This window comes from Kogia breviceps, chromosome 5 (genome assembly GCF_026419965.1).
Source record: "Kogia breviceps isolate mKogBre1 chromosome 5, mKogBre1 haplotype 1, whole genome shotgun sequence".
Taxonomy (NCBI): Eukaryota; Metazoa; Chordata; class Mammalia; order Artiodactyla; family Physeteridae; genus Kogia; species Kogia breviceps.
The window spans coordinates 30,455,528-30,478,562 of record NC_081314.1 but is presented as its reverse complement, the minus strand read 5'-3'; the positions used below and the strand labels follow the sequence as shown (position 1 = coordinate 30,478,562).

At 49.8% G+C, this 23,035-nt stretch overlaps 1 protein-coding gene and 1 long non-coding RNA gene across 3 annotated transcripts in view; one reads left to right on the top strand and one right to left on the bottom strand.

The window, feature by feature from the left end:
* The window catches only part of RFTN1 (raftlin, lipid raft linker 1), a 205,274-nt gene that overhangs the window by 140,198 nt on the left and 42,041 nt on the right, over window positions 1-23,035 (top strand). For both annotated transcript variants that reach the window (XM_059065039.2, XM_059065038.2), the window contains exons 5-7: window positions 384-732; window positions 9,355-9,558; window positions 19,780-19,895. In XM_059065039.2, the coding sequence (XP_058921022.1) occupies window positions 384-732; window positions 9,355-9,558; window positions 19,780-19,895 (669 nt within the window). The remainder of the gene's footprint in view (window positions 1-383; window positions 733-9,354; window positions 9,559-19,779; window positions 19,896-23,035) is intronic.
* On the bottom strand, window positions 1,351-4,508 carry LOC131757505 (uncharacterized). The gene is made up of 3 exons (XR_010840640.1): window positions 4,384-4,508; window positions 3,958-4,291; window positions 1,351-2,081 (listed from the first exon to the last, which is right to left on the bottom strand). It is a non-coding gene; the product is annotated as an uncharacterized lncRNA (long non-coding RNA).

The following is a 23,035-nucleotide window of genomic DNA, read 5'->3' as shown; positions in this document are numbered from 1 at the left end:
CAAGAAAAGAAACTCTTACCAAAATGAACTTCCTCTTTCAGCCACTCTTTGTTCCAGCTCATCCTTTTAGAACCTTTTTCCAGCTTCTTAGAAAACAGTTGCTAATCGGGTCTAACAGTGTTTCAAAGAGAGGCTGTCGCAGCCCTTCATAGCCAAAAGCATTATTTTTCCATAGTTTTTAAAAAAATAAGCCCCACACTTTCTGTCCCCAGTTGGGCCAGGGTTGGGGTGTGGGCGCTGCCTTGAAGACACGGAGCCTTTGCCAGCTCGAGAGACTTCACGTTCAAACAGAAACATCCTCCAAGGGCTCCCTGAGGTATTTCGTTCCCCCTTTGCTAGAACATACCATTCACTTGTTTCCCTTCGTTCTGTTTGACTCACAGATCCAGGAGGCTGCGAGTCAGGGCCTGAAATTCGTCGGGGTCATACCTCAGTACCGCTGCCCTGGGCACTCGGCAGGTGGCAGCCCCCCAGCGGATGCCCGGGATGCGACAGAGGAGCCTGGCAGGTGTGTGGCTACGGAGAACCTGGGGGCTGCCGACGCTCTGGTGGGGATGGACAGAAGCCCAGAGCCCGGCCAGGGCCCGAGAGGGGAGGCGCCCACCGCCCAGCAGCCCAGCTCGCCCTCGGGAGCCGGGGTTGGCACAGAATCCCCTCCATGCGGGGTGAGCGAGACTCTGGATGGACCGGATGGGAACCCACTGGAAGGGCGTGGAGAGCCACTCTCGGGAAGTAAGTATGTCGGTGCTGGGACTCTGACCTGCTGAGAGAGAGGCTGCTAGCTTGTCAGTAACCCCCTTGGCATTTTAGGAAAATGAATGGAAACTGTCAAGCAGTTTTCTGGGCCTCCGGACTGTTTCCTGCCTGAAGCTGTGACTTCCAGGAGTGTAGAGGGGAAGCAGGGGCAGGGCAGGGGGGCAGAACCACATGACATTGACTCGTAGTTGCTCCAAATTGTCACGTGTGAAGTAGATTCTAGAACGGGAGGTCGTTTCTCCCGCACGCTCTTGCACCGCCCCTGAATTACCCCGTGTGAACACAGGAAGTGTGAACTTTGCTGGGCACCAGTGCAGAAAGCAGCCTCCACTTTTGGACCCCTTGTTTTGAATATCTGCCTAAAGAAGGAAATCAAGAAAGCCAACTGAGGACAAATTGTGCAGGAAGCTGGTGATTCAGCTCACCCAGCTGTAAACAGCCAGATTTCAGGGAGTTGTATAGTTGACAGATCAGCACCGTGGAAAGAACACTGCCAAGGAGAGGCCACCAGTAAGGGACTCCTCTGAATCACATTGTGACGGCTGTCAGAGCTTGCCCTTTAGATTGGGGATTTCAAATAGCAACACAACAGGATGATAATAGCCAACGTTTATTAATACTTCCTGTGGACCGGGCGCTGGGCCAGCAAGCTTTCCTATGACTATCTCTTCATTTTTCCTATGATGTGGGTGAGCTCCTGCATTATTGCCCATTTTTCAGCTGAGTAAACTGAGGTTCAGAGAGTGCATCTGTTGCCCAGGCTGGAAATAGATCTGATGTGTGAGCCCAGGCCGGCTCTCTGCCTGGTCTTTCCTGTGTGATACTCAGACAGACGAACAAGGTTTACTGAGGCCCTCAGTCTACAGGGAGCTCAGTTTCTCTTCATTTACCTGTGATTCCCTTTCCTCTTCCTTCTCCAGGAAATTAGCCTCGAGCCATTTCCTGAGAGCCAGGCCCTCTTATGAGCTGCGTGGCCTCTTCTAGCCTTTGGGAGGTAACAAGTGACAAGACTGACAGGATGCAGCCAAAGGTCTTACAAAGCGTTTCTCTTTAGGCCTTCCTGGATCATCTCCCTGGTTAATGTTACAAATTACGTACTAATTATTGAAGTTGGCCTCTTAGAAATGACCACGAACCATTTATACTTTGAGAATAGAAAAGAGGGTGAGGGGCTTCCCTGGAGGTCCAGTGGTTAAGACTCCGCGCTTCCGCTCCAGGGTGTGTGGGTTCGATCCCTGGTCCGGGAACTGAGATCCCGCAGGCCACGCAGTGCGGCCAGAGAAGAAAAGAGGGTGAACTAGTTTTTCTTCTTATGTCAGTAGTTCCTGAAAAGAAAATTGTGGGCTGGTTAATTCTGGGGCTTGTTTGCAAAGTTGACCTTGGAGGGGGAGTTGGCAGCAGCCTCAGTGCTGGGAGAGATTAGGACCGTTTCATGAAAGCCTTGGTCCTTCTCAAATATGTGCTGAAGTAGAGGCTCATCTGTGGGACTTCTGATCCCACAGAGTAGCTGAGAGCACGTTTGGATCCCGTGGGTGCCTCCCAAGGAACATCCCAGTCTTATTTCAGAATCCCCCATTTCTGCATGGCTGTTGGGCTGAATCCCGAGAAGGAGGACTGGCCTCCTTGCAGCCCCTCTGTTGTACCATCTCAGGCCCACCCGGCAGGGTGGTTAAGAACCACCTCTTGAGCAAGATACCCTCCTGTGCCTCAGCTGCTTACCCTGTAAAATAAAAAAATAAAAAATATTTTACCCTGTAAAATAAAAAAAAAAGTTTCTTGTAAAGGTGAAAGGAGAGATGCATTTAAAACACTCCCAAGTGGCGGTTCTTGTGACTGGGGTACAGGCTTCGTCGTCCTGACCATTGCCCCCACCTCTTCACAGAACCCTGCCTTGGAGAAAGGGGGCTCTTGGTACTGAGGATCTCCTCAGGAGTTTTCAGATAGTCCTTGTTCCAGAATCCACTTTTCTCCAAGATTCCTTCCAGACTTCCTGCCTCCTGGGGTTGAGTTAACTGGGGAGACTTGTCCTGGGACCCTCCGCCCCAGGTCCCTCCTGCTGTCCCGTGACTGTTCCCTCCCTCCCTCAGACGCTCCCCCCCATCGCTGGGCCCACAGAGAACACCCCCCACCGTGATACCCCAAGTGTCTTGGCCTGCATCTCATTTCCTCAAGTCCCTGTTTTCTATGAGAAAATCAGTTCCTGCTGAGGAGTAGCAGGTTAGGATGTGTCTGGAAGTGGTCAGCCCAACAGTGCATGAGAACTCCAGCTGTGAGGGGCTTATAGTGCCACCACCACCACCCCGCCACCCCGTCTTGCTCGGTAGGCAGCTGTGTGTGTCTGTTTTCTGCTCATGAGCCTGGCACTGATCTCTCTGTGCAGGAGGCCACAGGTCTCACTGTTACCCTTTATTTCTCTTTTGGTGGAATAAATGAATCTTTGGATCTTTTTCATCAGTCAGTGAACACACAGGGGTTATGAGTGCACAGGTGTGGCCTTGCAGGGGACGGACAGACAACAGTCATCATGGTGACAACCCTGAGTGAACTGTTCTGAGCTCTTCCTATGTGTCTTGACTATGCTTCACAACAGCTTTGTGACAGAAGATGCTATTATTACACCCGTATCACAGATAAGGACAGTCGCCTGCGTGCCATCATAGTGTTAGATGTTATCTCCTAGTCTGAGCATTAGTTGAGCAAGCATAGTTTCAGCCTCCCAGAAGGCCGGCCGGCTGTCCAGGGACCCTGTCCCTATTCACAGCCCTCACCTGACCCCAGCTTCTCTCCTGATGGTTTTCCGGGGAAGTCTTTCCTTTCCTTCCCTGGGAAGTCTGTGCACCATCACCCACCCCTTCCCCAATGCCCCCTCCCCGCTGCTCACTCAGCTTTCACCTCCCTTTCTCTCAGGGCCCCCTAAGGAGGATGAAGTATTTTTACTCCTCTTTCTGCCGGGTGGGCTTAAATAGGCAATCACAGCAAGACAATTAAAAAAAAATCCAGAGGGAGCCTCCCTCCTTCCCCCTCCCTTTCCTCCTTTAATTTGTTTCCTTTATAGGAGCCTGGGGGAGCTGGACGGGCAGGCGGAGGCTGCTCAGGAGGGCTGCCAGGGAGCTTTCATCTGGAAACAGGGCAGGCCGCCCCGCCCCTCCCCACAGGCTGCAGGGACCGCTCTGGTGTAGGGGTTCTGCCCCCCATGCCTACCTGGGTTTCTTCCTGCTCGTCCTAGGGAATTTCCTGTAGGTTTGATGTCAGGCCGTGCAGACATCACCTGAGCCTTGCTGCAGGCTGCTTGCCTTCTCACATGTAGCTTGCCCCGGCCTCCTGGTGAAACACAGAGCACCTGGGAAGCACAGGACCACGTTCCCATGCCACGTTCTCCATGCATTTCTGTGCTGGGGGGCAGCTTCCTTCATTCACTGCAAACAGGCCAGTGAGGAAGGCCAGTGCACGGCAAGGTTAGGGAGGTGTCGCAGGACGGACCCCTGGCACTTCTCTCCCAGCCTCCAGCTTTCCCATCTTGTCTCTGTCGCTGAAACTTGAGCAGGAGAAACAAGGAGGCCACACGGGTTCACGCAAAGTCAACTTGTTCTCACTGGCACCGAAATAATAATGCAAACACCTACTCACTTCAAATGCCTACAGATGCAGCCAGGAACCCGAGCCAGGGATTGCAGTGTCCTTCTCTGGAGGGGGATTCTATTCAGCAGGCCTCCTTGGCAGGCAGCGTCTTCTGGGGGGATGCCCCCTGAGCCTGCCCTTCCTCCCTGGGCCTTGTCCTCCCTTCCCGGAGCCCCCAGAATAGTTCTACCCTGTGGTTCTGTCCCCTACCCCCAATCTGCCACCATCTTCCTGGCCTTTCACTCAGTCCATTAACAACACCTCCCCGCCCCGCCCTCCACGCACATCGTCATTGTCAGCTCCCGCTTTCCATGTGCTGATGAAATTAACCTCTTGTTAGATTTGGGACACAGCCCAGCATTGGGGGTTTGGAAGAGTCTTGGCTTTGCCACTTACCAGCTTGTGATTCTGGGGGATCCACTTAAGGCTTCTGGGCATAGAAGGGACACCGTTCCCCCATGGAGGCTGGAGTCATGTGAGATGATGGCGGTGGTGATGGCCCTCGTTAATACATTCCCGTCCTGTGGGCCGCTGACATCCTTACAAGTGGGCCCCGTGGACTGCTGTGCAGACAGCGGATCCCACACTTTGCCTGCAAGCAGGCCTCCCCCAGGCCCAGAGGTGCCTGAAGCAGCCTCCTCCCAGATGCAGGGATCTGGCTGGGCCTGAGGCCCTTCTGCCCTCTCTTCCTCCAGAGACAGCCACAGCCTCGCCTTCACAATGACACCTTTCACCTTAGCTCCCCTGCCGTGACCTCAGCAGACCCGAGGTCCCACCCATCCAGGCTCCCAGGCCAAGTCTGACTCCCACTTGTCCCTTCCAACCCAGCCAACTTGCCAGCCTCCTTCTCTCCCAGTCTGACCCTGGGAGCCCCATGCTTTCAGCCAGACTCTGAACCCTTTCTTTCCTGCAGCCTGGAGGTCCCCTGGGATGCCAGGACCCACCTGCTACCTGCAAGTTACCACCTCTCTGGGGCCGCAGCTGCAGACAGACTGCAGGCTTCCGTCCTGTGCCTAAGTCCCTACTGCCTGGCACCTGCCTCAGAACCGGGCATCTGCCTTCTTCCTCCTTGTTCCCGAGGAGCTTGGCAAGGCCTGAGCGGACCTGGCTGGCAGGCCGGCAGCGCCCAGCTGGCCCCGGCTCAAGGCCCACGTCCCCTCCTCCCCCTCCCCACTTAGCTCCTTGCCCTTGTCTGGCTCAGGTCAATCCAGCAGACACAGGTGTGGCACCTGCCATGTTTTCTGGACTACCACCTTTTCTGGACACAAAGGATCTAAATGACACAAGGCAAGCCCCCTGCCCCCCACCCCCATGTCAGGGGAACACAGCAAGACAACGAGACAGAAATAGAAGTGCAAGACAGAACAGTCTCGAAGCTCCTTGGGTGCCCTGCCAGGCCAGTCCTGCGGCCATTCTCAGAAACAATGCCTTCCCCCTCCTTTGGGACTTTCTGTCCCATGTCTGGAAAAATCTTCCAACTGGGGTCATGGCAGAGTCACAGAGCAGCTGAGAAAATGTAAACAAACTTGGTCTTCTTTTTGGAATCCCTGGTGACTGCTCCTGTGAGGATATGTATTGGAGAGTCAGAATATTAAAACATCAAAGGGCATCGTTTGGGGACAGTTTTTCTTGGCTGTTTTCCATGTGAGTAGAAAGAGGATTGTGGCTAAGGAGGCAGCAGGACAGAGGAGTTTACTGAAGGCTTGGGCATCTGGAAGCAGGTTTCTTCCAATATTTCATTGCTGTTCATGCTTTGGAGGCTCTCGATTCCAACAGCCTTTCCTTTTCCTTCCTGAAAAAATTTATTTCTGGCCTCTGGCTTTGGTCCTCCTCCCTGGGGAGGATCCAGACGGAAAGCAGGGGGCGCTGTCAGCACCCCACCATCCACCTTTGTCTCCCCGCTCTGTCTCCCCCTGCCCTGCCCTGCCCCCAAGCATGCTCCTCTGCCTTCCCTTTCTCTGTTTCATCATGCATGTGGGAAAGTTGTGGTTTTGTCTGGCCACGTGACTGGGGATCCTTCTGTGTGATCAAGTGTTGTCATGTATTTTTGGACTTGGGCCACTGCTGAGTTCCCCACTCATCCTCCCGTGCAGAGGCTGTGATTTCTTTTTCTTTTTGTTGATAATTCATATGCATTTGTGCTTGACCGTAGCAGACCATGGGGACTGGTGCTCTGGCCCACCTTGGGGTCACCTGAGGACAGCTTTCCTAGCCCCTGCCTGCAGGTGTTCTCTGGAATGGGCAGATGTCCCAGGGAATTAATGGCTCAGGAGCGGCCTCCATCCCTGAGGACAAATGCCCGGCTTCCTTGCCTTTCATAGAGCCATATGAGGTGTGCGTATATGGTGTCTCAGGTCTCCAGGTGCCGTGACAGTAACCCGCTCATCAATGCAGCCTTCCTTGGCTTTCAGCTCTTCTCTGTTTCTCGTCCCTGCTCTCTCGCTTTGTTTCCTGGGATTACTTCCCAAATGAACGACTTGCACCCAAAAGCTTACAGGGTCTGCTTTTGAAGAAATTGGAATGAAGTCAAGGACTCGCTAAAGCATGATTTACCCTCTTGCCTTTAGTAGCTGCAGGTCTAATTTGAACCACTGGCACCTTGGACTGGAAAACGCCCAATCACTTCCTGTCCCACCCCCCAGCTCTAATCCATTGCTTGATTTCCCTCTTCTACAAACCTTCTGTGCTGTCTGCATGACTCCATTCCTAGAGTGTGTATCTGAAAGTCACAAAATAGTCTAGGGATTGCTAGCTCCATATACCAAGACCTAATTTCTCCCGCGAAAGCACTTACTGGCTGGATTGTAGATGGCTTCCTGAGTCAGGTCAGTGGACCCAGAAAGGTAATTTGGGCTGGGGATGATGAACAGGCCAGCGATGGTTGTTGAAGATCCAGGCGGCCGTTTGTGAAGATGGGGACCCCTCCTTCCTAATTGGCTCTACCCCATGGATAGCTTGAAATGGCTTCCCTGTCAGCTTCACCGTTGCTGACGACAAAGTCTGTGGCCCAGCATTGCTCCCCGGAGGTCTCTGCTGGTGCTTGCTCAGTTGGGGCTGTGGAAAGCCTTCCTTTATCGCAGAATACAGTCGCCCTGTGAGATAATTTGAGGTGCTACGTGGATGGACATTTTTGGTGTGAACGTGCCTCATCATTCGCTCCTGTTTACGGCAAAGGGTAGTGGTTTCCCTTATGGTCTTGAAGCAGAGTTTCCTGTTTAAGTGCACTTACTTAGGTAAAGCAGAGTGAGTCCATTTTAAAAAGTAATGTACTCGGATACTGGAAAAATTGTGAAATACTGAAATATGGGATGCAGTGTCCCAGAATGTGAGTCTAGGTGAGGTATCTCCTGCAAGGAGTGTGGGTGTCCTTTGTCCTTTTTGCTAATGTCAGTCATTGTTTATGACCTTTAAAATATTTCTTTGGAAGAAGGGTGGGGATTTTCTTATTATCCAAATAGATATTTTTGGAAACCAAAGCATATTCCTGACTAACCCGTGTAAGCAAAGCTTTTTAAGCCGGGTGAACTCTGATTGCTTGACTAAATGAGTAACGCAAGAATAGACCTCCAGACTTTGATTGAAATTCCAGGTATTTGCTTCGGGAGGCTGACTCTGCTCAGTCACGGCCAGTAGCGTGTGTCGCAGGAGGCGAGGGTCAGCTGCCGGGTGTAGTGAGTATTGATCTTTAAAGAACTGAGCTATACATGAAGGCACGGGAAGCAGCGTCTCACTCTCAGGGCCTGCTTGGCTGTCTGAGTGACCTACCACTCCAGGCAGGAGCCTGCATTTACTGGAACATATTTATTTTTACATATCAATGATGTATTTTTGATGTACTTGATTAAGTATTATGGGTCTGGCCCCAGGAAACACCACTGCAGTTTATAAATAGTCAGTTCAGGGATGTACAAGTTTCCAGGAATTAGAGCAGTATTTTTGTCTTTATGTGCCTCTGTGCATTTACTTTTTTTTTTTAAGACCAGCTCTCGCCCCAAAATATGTCTGCTTTTTCTTTGAAAACACACCTTTGTATGAATTTCTAGAAATGTCTACTATGTCCGTCTCTCAGACACCTCACCATACAAATGAATCCCTGCTAACAGCTATTCATCATATGCCAGATTCAAAACCTAAGTCCTGTCGACTAAAAAATGCACAACATGAGAGTTGCTAGTTAGTTTTATTTGGGGCAAAATGAGGGCACTAGCCTGGGGGACAGCGTTTCAGATGGTTCTGAGAAACTGCTCCAGAGAGGTGGGGAGAAGGTCAGTGTTGTACGTGATTTTAGTGAAGGGGGAACGTACAGTGGAGCACACATGTTGGCAGAGGCTGGCTGCTAGTCACGAGGAGCAGGTGTCACTGTTAATGATTTCAGTGCTTTTCTAGATACGAGGAGATGCAAGAATTGGGCTCATAATGTCTCCTGAAAATATCTGACTATCTAAGGGCTTGATCTGCCAGTTTTTCTCAGAGCACAGAGGGCCTCCTTCCTGATCTCCACCCTGAACGCCTTTCAGGGTGTGTTGAAGGTCCGTGGCTGCAGTGGCTGGTGACCTCATCCTTGTAGAGGCAGATGGCAAGTGCCAGTTTTTTGTTGGCAGTCACCTTAGGACTCAACCTTTGAGGTCCATGTCACTTTTAAGGCACCCTAACTTACTGCTTAGAATTGGGTTTTTTCTTTGTTTTTTGAAATTAAAAGCAATTCTTTCTGGCCACACCACGTGGCACGTGGGATCTTAGTTCCCCGGCCAGGGGTCAAACCCACGCCCCCTGCAGTGGAAGCACAGAGTCTTAACCACTGGACCACCAGGGAAGTCCCTGGAATCAGGTTTTATTATTAGGTAACAGTGCGACCTAACAGAACTTTGGCCTTTGATATCGTTTCTTCAGGCTCCTGAGAGATCCCGTCAGGCCCAGCGAGGCAGTATGTCACCATCTGACCTCTCCTCCTCTCTCTACTCTCTTTACAAATCCCAACAGAAATGGAGATTTTCGCCCTTTTCAACAAACCGAAGAGCCATCAGAAGTGCCGGCAATACTATCCGGTCACCATTCCTCTCCGGGTCTCCAGGAATGGCCAGACGGTGAGCAGTTTGGATGCCAGCTGGCTGGAACACATGAGCGACCACTTCCGGAAGGGCGGCGTCCTGGTGAACTCGGTCTTCTCCCTCAGCTTGGTCAACGGTAGGGAAGGCACAGCCCTCCCCTCGGGGGGGCCCTTCTGAACTCTGCTGCTTACTCTTGTCATCTCGGCCCGTCTTCAGAGCCTGCCCTATTCAGAAAGCTCTGCGGCGGAGCATGCTGCGTTTGATTTCTGATGAACACATCTAGAGAAATCTTCCGTAAAGGTCACCCGCCACGTGCTCCCAGCCCCTGCAGAAGTCAGCCAGGTCTATTCTAACATGACAGTGAAGGGGGAGCAATTCTGTTTCATTGATGGTGGCTTCCATCTAGGTTGCTTTTAAAACCCTTTAAAAAGATTTTCCCAGGGTTTGTTAATTACCCTCTAGGATCGTGCCACTCCAAAAGTACACATTGTTTGTAGACACCATTACAGTTTGAAGTAACAATAGCAGCACCTTGGAATTAACTGCAGAGAAGGGAATCGGTTTCTGTACGCTCCGTGGGGATACACACTGCTCCTGGGTCTCTCGGCACCCAGTGGCCCTGCTGGTAATGGGTTCTCTCTGGGGGGTTGCTGCATGGGTAGCACTATGGGTGTCAGCTTTGCTAAGGCAGAGAGAAAGTTTGCCCCAAGTGGGGAGATGTGTCACAGGCAAAGAAAGGGTTTTCAGGTTAACATGAAGGCAAGTTGAGTTGCTAGGGGCATCGAAACCGGGAGACAATTTGGGGAGTAGGGCCAACCTGCCAGCATGTGTGGATGCTGAGGGCTGCCAGTCAGCAGGATCCCGAAGTAAGTGAAACGTAAAGTAACACCAAATCCGATGATCCCAGCGAAACGTGGCAGGGGGCACTGACAGCCCTGCGTCTTGGTTGTTGAGCGGTTTTCTCTCTAAAAATTAGCAGCGTCAGGAACAGAGTTTGGATGCTACATTACTTGCTACCCTTGAGATGCTAGCAAGCATCCTTGGAAGAGACATCAGTCTTAATTCTGAATGTACGTACATGCAATCATCCAAAACCTTAGGACATTGTACAGTGCAAGTCCCTTGTCCCTATCTTAGTAGCAATATCTAATGTTAATATGTTCATATAGTAGCAGCAGGCATTGTACAGTATCGTGGGCCACGACTGTTTGTGGATGGGTGAAAGACATAAGAAAGGTGACGGGCGGTCTAGTAGAACTCGCTGTGTCGACAGGGCTGTTCTTTACGTGTGCTGTCCAGTATGGTAGCCACCAGCCATCGGTGGCCACTGACCACTGGAGATGTGGTAAGTATGACTGAGGAACTTAATTTTTATTTTATTTTATTTTCATTAATTTAAATATCAACAGCCACATGCAGCTCAAAGCCAGTGTATTGGACAGCGCAGTTCTAGAGTATATTTTCATTAATACACCTAAAGAAGGGTCAGTTCCATTCCCTGGCAGCAAGGTCAGTAAACCCCCTCTGCTCTAGGAGGCCTCTCCTGGGCGCCTGCAGACTTCCTGGAAGCCAGGGGTCATCCCAGCCTATTGAAGATGCATCATCCAACACCAGGGTGTGTGCTAGGGCCAGATGTTTACAGCCCTCTTCATTAGCATTAGGGGGGGGGGCAGGGAGGAACCCTCCGCCCCCTGTTTCCTGCAGGGACACCCCCTTGCCCATCTTCGGGGGTGGCAACAACAGCTCCTTTTATCTGCTCTTGGGCCCAGAGGGGCTCCCTGTGACTGTGCATATCTCCCTGGGAAACTGATGTTAGTTGCACTAACATCTTAAAGATAAGTAGGGAGGCGCTGGACATGGCAGCCACCTGGGCAGCCACGGGTCATGTCCCCACCTTGGGAGAACTGGGATTTCAAATGGGAAGGTTTTTCTCTCTTGCCTGCGCGTGTCAGAGGCGAGCTGAGCCCCAAGAGAGGACACCTTGAACTTGAAAGTTCACGCTGCCATTCGTTGTCTGTCTAGCCATTCTGCCTTTGGCAACCGAGGCTCCGTTACCACCTCCACTCCTCCCCCCACCCCGTTCTCCAACCTTGAGTCCAAAAACACAGATAATGTATACAGTCTTGCTATAGATTTGACTAGAGTGTTGGAAATGCTGTTATATCCTCCCTTGGCTTTAGCTGCATGAAATCCAGCCTTCCTGCCTTGAAGACAGAACATGAAATTTTCCCTGGCAAGTGCTGAGCCTGTGACGTCTCCACAGCAGGGCTGCCCACACATCTGGCTGCACCGTAGCTGCACATCCCTGTCCCGGTGAATGGCTGCAAAATTCTCAGAACAAAAGGCATCTGAACCCACTCAAAAGTCAAATGCGATTTCACCCTGACGTTTCTGATAGGAGGGAGCATGTGACCTGGGAGAAGGGCTTACTGGATTAGAGCATTTCTGCTCTAGGAAAGCCCAGGCTTTCCGTTGGTCAGGGAGGAAACATGCATATGTTCTTTTCCCAGAATTTAAAAAAAAAAAAAAAAAGAGGAAGCTAATCATCATTATAAAAAGAACCTATTTCTAGTAGGATAATTAGTGTCCTTACAAATAAAGCTGGCAGAGCTAGGAACATATCTTTAAGCTGTTTGCCATCTGGAAAAGCATCAGTCTTCTTAACTAGACATTTGTGCTTCAGAATATTTTCCACAGGGTCATAAAATGCATGAGAACTTTGTCCCATAAACAAGGTGATGTTTAGCCCAAAGAATACAATTAAGACTCCATCTTCTCTTTTCGAGTCTGTACCTCCCAGGACATGGAAAGGCTTGCACCATCCTCGAGTTGGGCCTGGGTGTCTCTCCTGAGAGTACCCAGGTGTCCTGGGCTGGGGAGGCTGTGGCCTTGGGGTCTGGTAAACTTCAGGCATAGGTGAAAAGGCAGCAGAATGACGGTAACACGCCCCTAGCGGCTCCTGTGTGCTGGTTGCAGCTCACACAGCCACTCATCTGATCCCCATGGCTGAGTGAGGTGGGTACTGTGGTGACATCTGTGGAGACTGAGACACAGAGCACTGAAGTCATTGCCACAGTGCCCAGCTGCTAAGTGGCAGGAAAGTGGTTGGAAGAAAGAAGGGTGTGGGTGGGGAAAAGGGACTCGAGGAGGGAAAAGAGGTTTGAGGTTTGAAAAGAGGTTGAGGCCCCCGGCTGGGCCTCTGGGGAGGGGAGAGCTGAAAGTCACCCTTAGGGAAGTAGCAGGACCTGGTTGGTGGCAGCGAGCACCGTGGATGAGTCCAGGGGATGCTCAGACAGCAGGATGGATGGACTCACGGAAACACTGCAGCCAGTGAGACAAAGGCCAGAATCTACACTTCCCAAGGGTGGGAAAGGCCAGGCATGGAGACCCTCTGCTGAGCTGGCTGCTGCTGAGGACTCGGGTGGGTACCGGGAGCCTGGGGTAAGGGCGAGGCGGAGCTGGCTGCCCTCCTTCTGAAGCTTGTTTTCCCACCAAGGGCTTCTAGGCCTGCAGAGTCTCTGCTGCCATCACTGGCCACCACCAGCTGTCCTTGCCCTGCTGTCACCCCCCCGTGTCCCCCTGGCTCCATCCTTGCTCTGCATCCCTCTTGGTCTACCCTTTGCCCTCCCCTCCTTTCCCCACCTTGCTCTGACCTTGGCCCTGCCCTTGGCCCTGTCCTAGCCCTCCCCCTCCCTCTCCCTGCCCCCTGGCCCTCACCCTCCCCTCGCCCCACCCTCACCCTCTCCTAGCCGGGCAGTCCTTCCGCCTCTGGCAGCACCATCTCTATTCAGCCCATGTTCACAGGTCTTCCACTGTTTCCGAAATGTCCTTTGCAGCAAGTAGTGCAAACCAGAATCCAGTCCAGCAACAGGCACTGCATACGGTGACCACGTCCTTACTGCTCCTTTAGCTGGAAGAGTCGTTCTTCATGACCCTGACTGCTTGAAATAAACCTAGCCTCATAATGTTATCTTATTTCTCCAGCCTCTGTTTCCTATAAACTGGAATTTAGTTCTAAGGCCTCGATAAATTAAGCCTTTAGGTCTAGGATACATTCCAGATGCTGTTGTGTTTGACGAGCTGTGTCACATCAGGAGACACATTGTACCTAGAAGTCCCTCCTTTCCTACCTCTTTAAAGATTAGGTTTTCCTTGAGACTCTGAGGCCCCAGTTTCACGTCAATCCAAATAACATTTGGTATTTAGACCACATTTTTGATGCCTGGCATAAACCAGATTACCTTGTATTTGCAAAATACATAGGTAAAAAACATGTATGTATTTAAAATAAAATACATGTAGGGACACATATTTTAGGCAGACATGTTTGCAGGCCCTTGGGCAGGGCCTGCTTCCTACGCTTCTTAGTGTCCCAGTGTCTGTCCACCGTGCATTGTATACAGAAGGCGACCAATAAAGGTTTCCGGATGCTGCTCAGTAATGCGTAGTGCTGGGGGGAGCTGGTGTTGGGGTGTGCGTCACCAGGCCCCTGCAGACTGGGGGAGCGAGGGAGGATGAGGTTGCAGGAAGTTCATGACCACTCCCTTGTCTGACCACAGGCTCCAGGCATGTTGGCCTAGTGGTTGCAGGCGTAGCTTCTATTTCAGAGGAGCCGCTGAATAGCATAAGGGGTAAATTTCACTTACACCATGAAATGCATTTTCTCTCCTATCCATGGCACATCTTTTAAGTAAATTTTTTCCTGCAGTGTAGCACACATACAGAAACCAGGACAGATCCTAAGGGTCCAGCTCAGTGGGTTTTCACAAGGCGAGCACACCCGTGTAGCCAGCACCAGATCAAGAAACAGAGCATCCCAGCCCCATCAGAGTCCCACTCACGGCCTCACGATGCCTCTCCTCCCCCAGGGCGACCACAGTCCTGACTGACAGCCTCACAGGTGGGGCGTGAACTTTATGTGGGTGGAGTCTGCCCTTGTGTTCGGCTTTCCGTTTGGCTTCTCTTTGTGAGATCACCCACATTTTTACACATCACTGCAGATCATTTTTTCTCGCTGCTGTATGCTGTCCCTTGTGTGGATAGATACAGCTGATCCATTAACACACATATTTTTGTTCTTTCTTTGCCCCATGCAGGGAGGCATGGCCTGTGCACGGATTTGGCCCCAAACAGAAGCCGTAAGGCCATCTCACTGCAACCCCACTGAGATGCACACAGAACACGAGGGCAGGGAGAGAAGCCTAGTGGTCAGGAGGCTGGGCGCCTAGGTCGCTCATCCCCCGGCTGGAGCACAGCCCCTGGCACATCCTCGTGGTAGCAAAATAAAATATCTGTCACCTGTTGAAAGAGCATAGGCTTTGGAGTCACACAAACTACGTTTCAGATCGAGATAGGCCCTTGTATGCGCTTGAATGTGGACAAATGGTTTCACGCCTATAGCTTCCTTCCATCTTCTCACCACTTAGAGGGAATGATAACCTGGGAGAACTTGAATCAGGGCGTTTTCTCCCCATCTGGTCATCTGGTCTGATAAATGACACTGAAGTTGCAGGCTGCCCCGAACTGTAACTTATTCACCGCTTCAAACAGGGACTGCAGGAAGGCAGGCAGGCCGAGAGCAGAAGTGAGGGCTGCAGAAGCAAGAGAAGCAGCAGGCCTGCTCCACTCTTCATAATGTCAGCAGATTAGCTGTGGGGTGATGCGGGAGCTGCACGCACCATTGTCTGATTGGTTGAGTGTGTGTGCCTATAACACGGGCGATTATGGCTATGCAGTTGGTACAGGCCACTCCTGGAACCAAGGTGGTGCCGTGACTGCCATGCTGGTGGGGAAATGGGGTTTCAGGGGGCCAAGGACATCTGCTATGCCAGTGACCCCAGCGTGGGCATTTAAACCGCCCTAGCTTGTTAAAAGGAGAACAGTAACATTTTCTAGTAGACCACAGGCATCGACCCCTTGTTATGGCGTGTGCGTTTCACGCTGGACTTGGGAGAGGACCAGCACCTAGGGTGAGCCTGAAGGGTAGCTTGCTAGATGGAGTCTTCGTGTCCCAGAGGCTGCAGGGGAAGAGCAGTTTTCTCATAGAATTTACCTCTTGGGATAATAGGGCAAATCTCCTTTTCTCACATCCTTCTTGTAAAGCATAAGCTTGGAAAGTTAAGGTGGCCTTTTGCCAAAAGACCGGCATCAAATATTTATACAATGCCAGGGCAAATCGCTTTTTATGCACAGTAGGGAAGCATCTTTACTTTAATAAAAAATGCAGTGATAATGGAATGTTTTCCATAGATGGAGGATGATTTAACCTTTTTGCATGGGGAGCTGCACTCTGAGAGAGACCTATTTATACCAGCTCAGAGCACACTACGGCAGGGCTGAGCCTGGAAGGTGATGAAGAGACGGGTGGTGGATGAGGCCGTCAAAACAAGGGGCTCTTTAAAAGCCCAGCTGTCTGCTGTCTGTGGTTCATTGACTTTTTTGCTGTTACAGATGACCAAATTTTGACAGCCATTCTGAACTTGCTGTGTAGTTAAGTGGGTGAATCAGCACTCTGGATTCAGAAGAGCAGGGCAGCGGGCTGAGACGCTGCAGGCAGGACTGAATGAGGAGGATGGTAAATAAGGACCTGGTTTCACGCCCCCAAGCCGGGACCACACAGCCCTCCTCCCAGGCTTGTGACTTGGAGCGAAGGAGGGGATGCCAGGCAGGGGGTAGGAAAGAAAGTTGGATGGGCTGCACTGTCTCCTCCCCCAGGTGGACCTCAACTCTATCTATATCGTGCTTAGCACTCTAATACTTAGAGCATGTGGTAGGCGCATTTAAAGGGCTTGGAGGCTTACCAGTAAGGAGATCTGTAGGTAGAGACTTTGGAAATTGGGTATAACATGTTTTTGTAGAAGCCTTGAAGAAATGTGTGCTGTGATCATATGCTACTGAAGGATCAGTGAGTATCTCTGGTCCCAAGCATCACCAGGTCAGGACTTGGGAAACCTTTATTCAAAGGGGTTCCGTAGGGCATCCCTAGTGTGGCAGGGGCTCCAGCTGGACCTGTGTTACCCAGAACTTGATAAGTGAGCTGGACTATGGTCTGTGCTTGTCCTGGAGCCCAAAATATTTAAATGTGGTTCAGCCAAAGAGCAGTTCTGTCCTTCCTTGGTCACCTTAGTAAAATGTCTTTTAGGAGGACATTGAACAAACATTTGGGGGGAACTTTTTAGCAGAGCAGATGAGAGAGGCAAGCTTAGCACTTTTGCTAAGGCTGACTGGTAACAGACTCTCGGTATAGGAAACAAATACCAAAATGGAACACAGTATTGATTAACCCACAGGGATCTTATTTTAAATGGAGTATTGTCTTGTCCGGCAGGAAGAATATCAGGATGAGGCTGCTGTGCTCCAGGAATTCCCCTCAGAGCTGTGGTTTGTTGAGTTGGTCAGGCCCCTCTATCATTCTGTAATAATCAGGAATATTCCCCAGGCTAAATGAGGTACACTGGTCTCAGATTTCTTAAGTTTTCATTGGGCATTGTAACAGTCAGATATTGCCAGGATGATGCTGTGTAACAAACCACTCCAGAGCTCATTGGCTTAAAACAGTAATAATTTATTCTCTCATATTTGTAGGTTGCCTGGAACAGCTTCTTTGAGGCAGCTGGGCCCCACTCTCAGGTCTGTGGATCAGCTGATCTAGGCTAAGCTCCACTAGGGCAGCTCTGTCCCAACAGGCTAGCTGGGGCATGTGCTCTCAAAGTGGTGGCACAGATGTGAGATCAAGTTCAACCACGCCAGTGCTTTGCAAGCCCCTGCTTGTGTTACACCCACTAAGATCCCACTGGCCAAGCGAGTCACATGGATAAGCCCCTGGTTGGCTTATCTCCCCACCATTGTCTTAGTCTTGAATTTCTTCTCATGATTCTGCTGCTTGTCTGGTCCTTGGTGGCCCCTCATTCACTCTGCATTTCTATTCAAGCTGTGTCCTCTACCTTGAACTCTCAAACCCCGCAGGTCCATATGCCTGGCTTGCAGTTAGTTCATATCTCTACTCAAAGTGGGGGGACCTACCCTAAGCACTTCTTTCAGAAACAGCTGTGCCATTGCCTCTACCTCCATGCAACACCCCGCCCCGCCCCAGCCCACTTTATATTATCATAGCATTTATCCCCTGGGACATGTTTTCTCCCTCTGCAGGACAGGGGAAGCTCCATGGGGGCAGGGTCTTCATTTGTCACCAGTGATCACAAGAGTACCTGGCACATAATGGGTGCTCAGAAAAGACTGAAAGACGTAGGGTTTCTGAGTCAAAGAGGACGAACTTTTGTGTTTCAGTCTGTTGAGACATTGTTAAGTTGTTCTCTGGAAAGGTTGTACAGTTAAAATTCCCTTCAGCCCTGGAAGCTTTTTTTTAAAATTAATTAATTAATGGCTATGTTGGGTCTTTGTTGCTGTGCACGGGCTTTCTCTAGTTGCGGCGAGTGGGGGCTACTCTTCGTTGTGGTGTGCGGCTTCTCATTGCGGTGGCTTCTCTTGCTGTGGAGCACGGGCCCTAGGCACGCGGGCTTCAGTAGTTGTGGCATGTGGGCTCAGTAGTTGTGGCTCTTGGGCTCTAGAGCACAGGCTCAGCAGTTGTGGCTCATGGGCTTAGTTGCTCCACAGCATGTGGGATCCTCCCAGACCAGGGCTCAAACCCATGTCCCCTGCATTGGCAGGTGGATTCTTAACCACTGCGCCACCAGGGAAGTCCTGGAAACTTTTTACACACGATAAAGAGTGTTAAGCATAGCCATTTATTTATTACTTATTTTTGTTGTTGCAAATAATTTTCTCATTCTGATGTATTTTTGACTGTGCTTGTGAGGTCTGTTGGAAGACAGAAGCTGAAGGTTACTATATGTTTGCATCTGTCTATCTTTTTGTGACTTTTGGAAAGTGCTGGCAGCTCCTGAACTCCAGTGTGACTCAGGGGGCTTTCTGTGTTTGTCTCCCTTTCCTTCTTGATGAAGAAAAGATCACATTATTGTGTGAATTGTCCTTTATATCAGTAAACATATTTTTATGTCTGTTGCCATAACAAAACACCACAGACTGGTTGGCTTGAACAATAGACATTTATTTTCTCATAGATCAGGAGGCTGGACATCCATGATCAGGGAGTTGGCAAATTCGGTTTCTGGTGAGGCCTCCTTTCCTGACTTGCAGATGGCCACCTTCTCTGTGTTCTCCTATGGGCTTTGCTCTGTGCAAGGTTAGGGGGTTGGGGTGGGTGGTGCTCTGCTGTCTCTTCCTCTTCTTGTAAGGACATCAGTCCTGTTGGACTAGGGCCCACCCTTATGACCTCATTGAACCTTAATTACCCCCAGAAAGGATCTGTTTCCAAACATACTCACTTTGGAGGTTAGAGTTTCAACATATGAATCGGGGGTCGGGGGTGGGGACAGAGTTTAGTCCAGAACAGTGCGACTGAGCAGTGATTTGTAGAATACTGACCAGGAGGAATTCTCTGTCTACAACCCCCTTTCACAGACAAGAAACCAAAGCCCTCAAAGGGTCAGATCCCTCTTCCGATAGAGCATGGGCCCAAACCACCTGCTTCTGAGTCCATTCCTCTGTTTCCACAGTCCCTCATCTAAGTGAATCTAGGGTATTTGGGAGCCATTAACTTAAAAAGTGCCTCCTTGAAAGTCTTCTTCAGGGGCAAGGACCCTGCTGTGTTTTTCTTGACATCCTCATTGCCTGAGACAGTTCTGAATCATGCTAAGTTTGATGTAGGTTTGTTGAATTATACAGAACGTTACCATTAACTATAGCAGTGCCCAGGGAAACATTTTCAATGGTAAATCATTTTGAAAAATTCTCCCTTCCCCCAAATTTCAGCTCCTGACAAGAGCTGCGTGAAGTGTCCCATGTACTGCACCCACATCACACAAATGTCGAGGAATCAGCGCATCTGGACTGTGTCTGCAAGCCCAGAGCTGCTGCGTTGCATCTATCCCCACTTCAAAATAATTTCTCTCACCTCAATATAGTTTTCTTCTAAAAACTGTCTCTAAATGACTGCATTTCCCCCGAATAAGTTCTCCCCAGTGCATCCTGACGTTGGAGCATGAAAAGGAAGGTAAACACGTGAAATCAAATGGTGATTGCTAACAATGAAATTTGGGCTCATAAAATCATAAAATCAAGGATATTATTCAAAACTGCGAGGTAAATTAGTCTCATTCATTCTGATGGGGCTAGACTCTATGGTTGTGTATGCCTTCTTTAATTAACATGCTGAAAAGATGTTCTGATTGGGATTATTAATGAATGCAGTGAAAATTTTTGCTGCTTGTAAGGCTTCTGCCACAGACGGTTTACAGCAACCTCCCTCCACCCCGCCCCGCCTTTTCTTTTTCCACAGATTCCTTACACGGCTTGACAGATGGAGTATTCATCTTTGAAGCAGTTTCCACAGAAGATAGCAAAACCATGCAGGGCTACGATGCTATTGTAGTGGAACAATGGACGGTTCTGAACGTAAGTGTTGGGATTGGCAGTGGTGCTTTTCTCGTTGGACAGTGATTGTTTTACCCGCTCGCTCCTCTGAGTGTGGCTGCTGCTGGACGTCGCTTTCCTCTGAACGGCAGTTGGACCTCCATACACCCTGTGAGGACCCCTTTCGTCCTTTGGTGCCCCTCCTATGCCACCCCTAGTTGGGTGATGGGCCCCACTTTTCCCTTTCTGTAGGAAAAACACATTGTGTGTGCCGGGTAGAAAAGATTCTTCTTTCATTAATTTGAAAGCACTAAGTGACATAAGTGAGGCAAACGCATAGTTTATGGCCCCCATAATAATTAGAGCATCATCGTTATTGGAGCTAGACTCTATGGCCCCCTCTGACAGGGGGCCATAGAAATTTATATGCCAGAAGAAATTTATATGCACCTGCACTCTTAACCTTCACAGTAAGTCTGAGTACTGTGATTGCTCCCATTTTACAGATGAGGAAACTGAGGCACAGGGAGGTTAGAAGCTTGGCCCATTGAGTGTAGGAGGCGGTCTTTGAGAAACGTTGACCTGCAAGGCCACCAGATTGCTGTGGGCAGAGGAATTCCTCAAGCTGTGTTCCGCTGGGATTTGGGAAGGGGAGAGCTGATTTCTTTCTGAGGTTTGCTGGTGTGTATTATAAAGGCATTTCTGCAACTGTTGAAACATGGACTTTATAGACCAGTCTCTTGTCCACCCAGCATCTGGGATGTTTGAAGATAGGGGACTGATTTCTGAATGCTCTCAAGTTGGCCCTAGAAGGACACAGGGTTGGTGTCGCTCTGAGGGGCCCTGCCAGACAGGGGGGTCTCTGTGCCAGAGGAGGACAGATGAGGAAGCAGCTCTTGGTGCAGAGTGTGGGGCCCTGGGACCCGCCACACCCTTGTGCCCTTGGCACTGCAGCCTGTGGCCAGTCCCCCGCCTGGAGCTGGGGTGGAGCGCCCCATGGGCACTGTTGCTCAGCCTTTGAGCCTTCAGCCGTTCTGAGGAGGCCTGATGTGGGGAGCAGGGGTGCGGGGGGCAGCCTGCATCTGAGTAGGGATGGGAAATAGCTGCTTGCAAATGTGACACAATAGAGTCCACAGAAAAGCTGTAATAATCAAAAACAGGAATTCCAAAATCACAGCATCCAGGGCCAGTTAGGTTGGGGGCCAGGGGTCCTGCAGGCATAAGTAGTGAGAAAGGTAAGGAGGTAGGTGATGACCTGCTTTGCTGTCAGGTTCCGCCAGTGACTCCCACCCGCCATTGGTCCCAGTGAGCCTCCATGCCCCTAACTGGAAACGGGGTGCAGAGGAAGTGAGGCTCTGCCGAAAATGCAGAGTCCAATGTGGGCAGGTCATGTCCTCCCTGGGGACCCTAAACTTCCACAACTGTAAGATGGGGCGGTCCGTTCACCCAGCCTGCCACGTGCGGTAGATGCAGGATCTCAAGGACCCCGTCCGGACAAGCCCATGCTGCCTGCCCTGCACCCACGAGCTGCAGCACTCGGTTTGCTCTGTGACACAGGGCTGTATCGGCAAGTGATGCGTGGCTGCACCAGAAACACGTTGCGTGATTTTGCACATGCGATCGGCCACAGGGCCATGGGGACGTGTATAAAATCCCTTGCTGTCTGCACATTAAAGTGGCTGTGAAAGGCAGGCGTTGTGGCTTCCTCAATAAAGATGGCTTGATGGTAATGATCCAAAATTGCCTGAGAAAGTGGTTCTCAAAGTGTGGTCCCAGAACCAGTAGCAGCAGCACCTGGAAGTTGTTAGAGATGCGGATGCTTGGGCCTCACCCTGGACCTACTGAATGGGAAGCCCTGCGGGTGGGCCCAGCCATCTGGGTTTTAACAGGCTCTCTAGGTGGTTCTGAAGCTTCCTCAGTTTTAAGAACTAGTGTCTGAAGGAAAGGTACAGATGCCACTTTCCCCAGATGTCTATGGTCGTGTGATATTTGATGAAAAGGGTGATAGGAAAAGCACCCCAATGATTCGTCTTTCTTCAGCCTTTGAAATATTGAAATTTTAAAATGTGATCTTGATGCGTAACTGGAGGGAACGCCTACTATCTAAAAAGTCTGTGGGAGGGAATTCCCGGATGGTCCAGTGGCTAAGACTCTGCACTCCCAGTGCAGGGGGCCCGGGTTCCATCCCTGGTTGGGGAGCTAGATCCCACCATGCATGCCGTAACTTAAAAGATCCCGTGTGCTGCAGCTAAGACCCGGCACAGCCAAACAAATAAATATTTAAAAAAATAAAATGTCTGTGGGAGGGAGATAATGGTTACAAACTCAAGTAAGGACACGGTTGTCATTTTTTGCCCCCGTCAAGTTTTTAAATTGTTATTTTTCTTAAATTGAAGTATAGTTGATTTACAGTGTTGTGTTAGTTTCAGGTGTACATCAGAGTGATTCAGTTTTATATATATATATAAAGTATGTAGAATATATAAAGTATGTATATATATACACACACACATATATATATATTCTACATACTTTACATATTCTTCTTCATATTCTTCTCCCTTATAGGCTACTACAGAATACTGCATATAGTTCCTGTGCTATACATAGGTCCTTGTTGGTTACTTATTTTATATTTTATATTTTATATATAGTAGTATATATATATTTTTTTTTTTAAATATATATTTTTTATATTTTATATATAGTAGTGTGTATATGTTAACCCCAAACTACTAATTTATCCCTCCCCACCTTTCCTCTTTGATAACCATAAATTTGTTGTCTTTGTGGGTCTATTTCTGTTTTGTATTTAAAGTTATTTATATCTTTTTTTAAGATTCTACATGTAAGTGATATCATATGATATCTGTCTTTCTGTGTCTAACTTACTTCACCTTAGTATGAGAATCTCTAGGTCCATCCATGTTGCTGCAAATGGCATTACTTCATTCCTTTTTATGGCTGAGTAATATTCCATCGTATATATACACCACATCTTCTTTATCCATTCATCTCTCGATGGGTGTTCATCTTTGTTTCCCAAGGCATCCAGTAAATGCTTCCTGAATTGGACTGAAAGCCTTTTGGTTCAGCCCAAGGGTAGACCAGTGTTTCTCAAAATTGAGCTTGTGCCTATCTGGAAAGAAAGACACATGTCCAGGCTCTCCCACCGAGTTTCC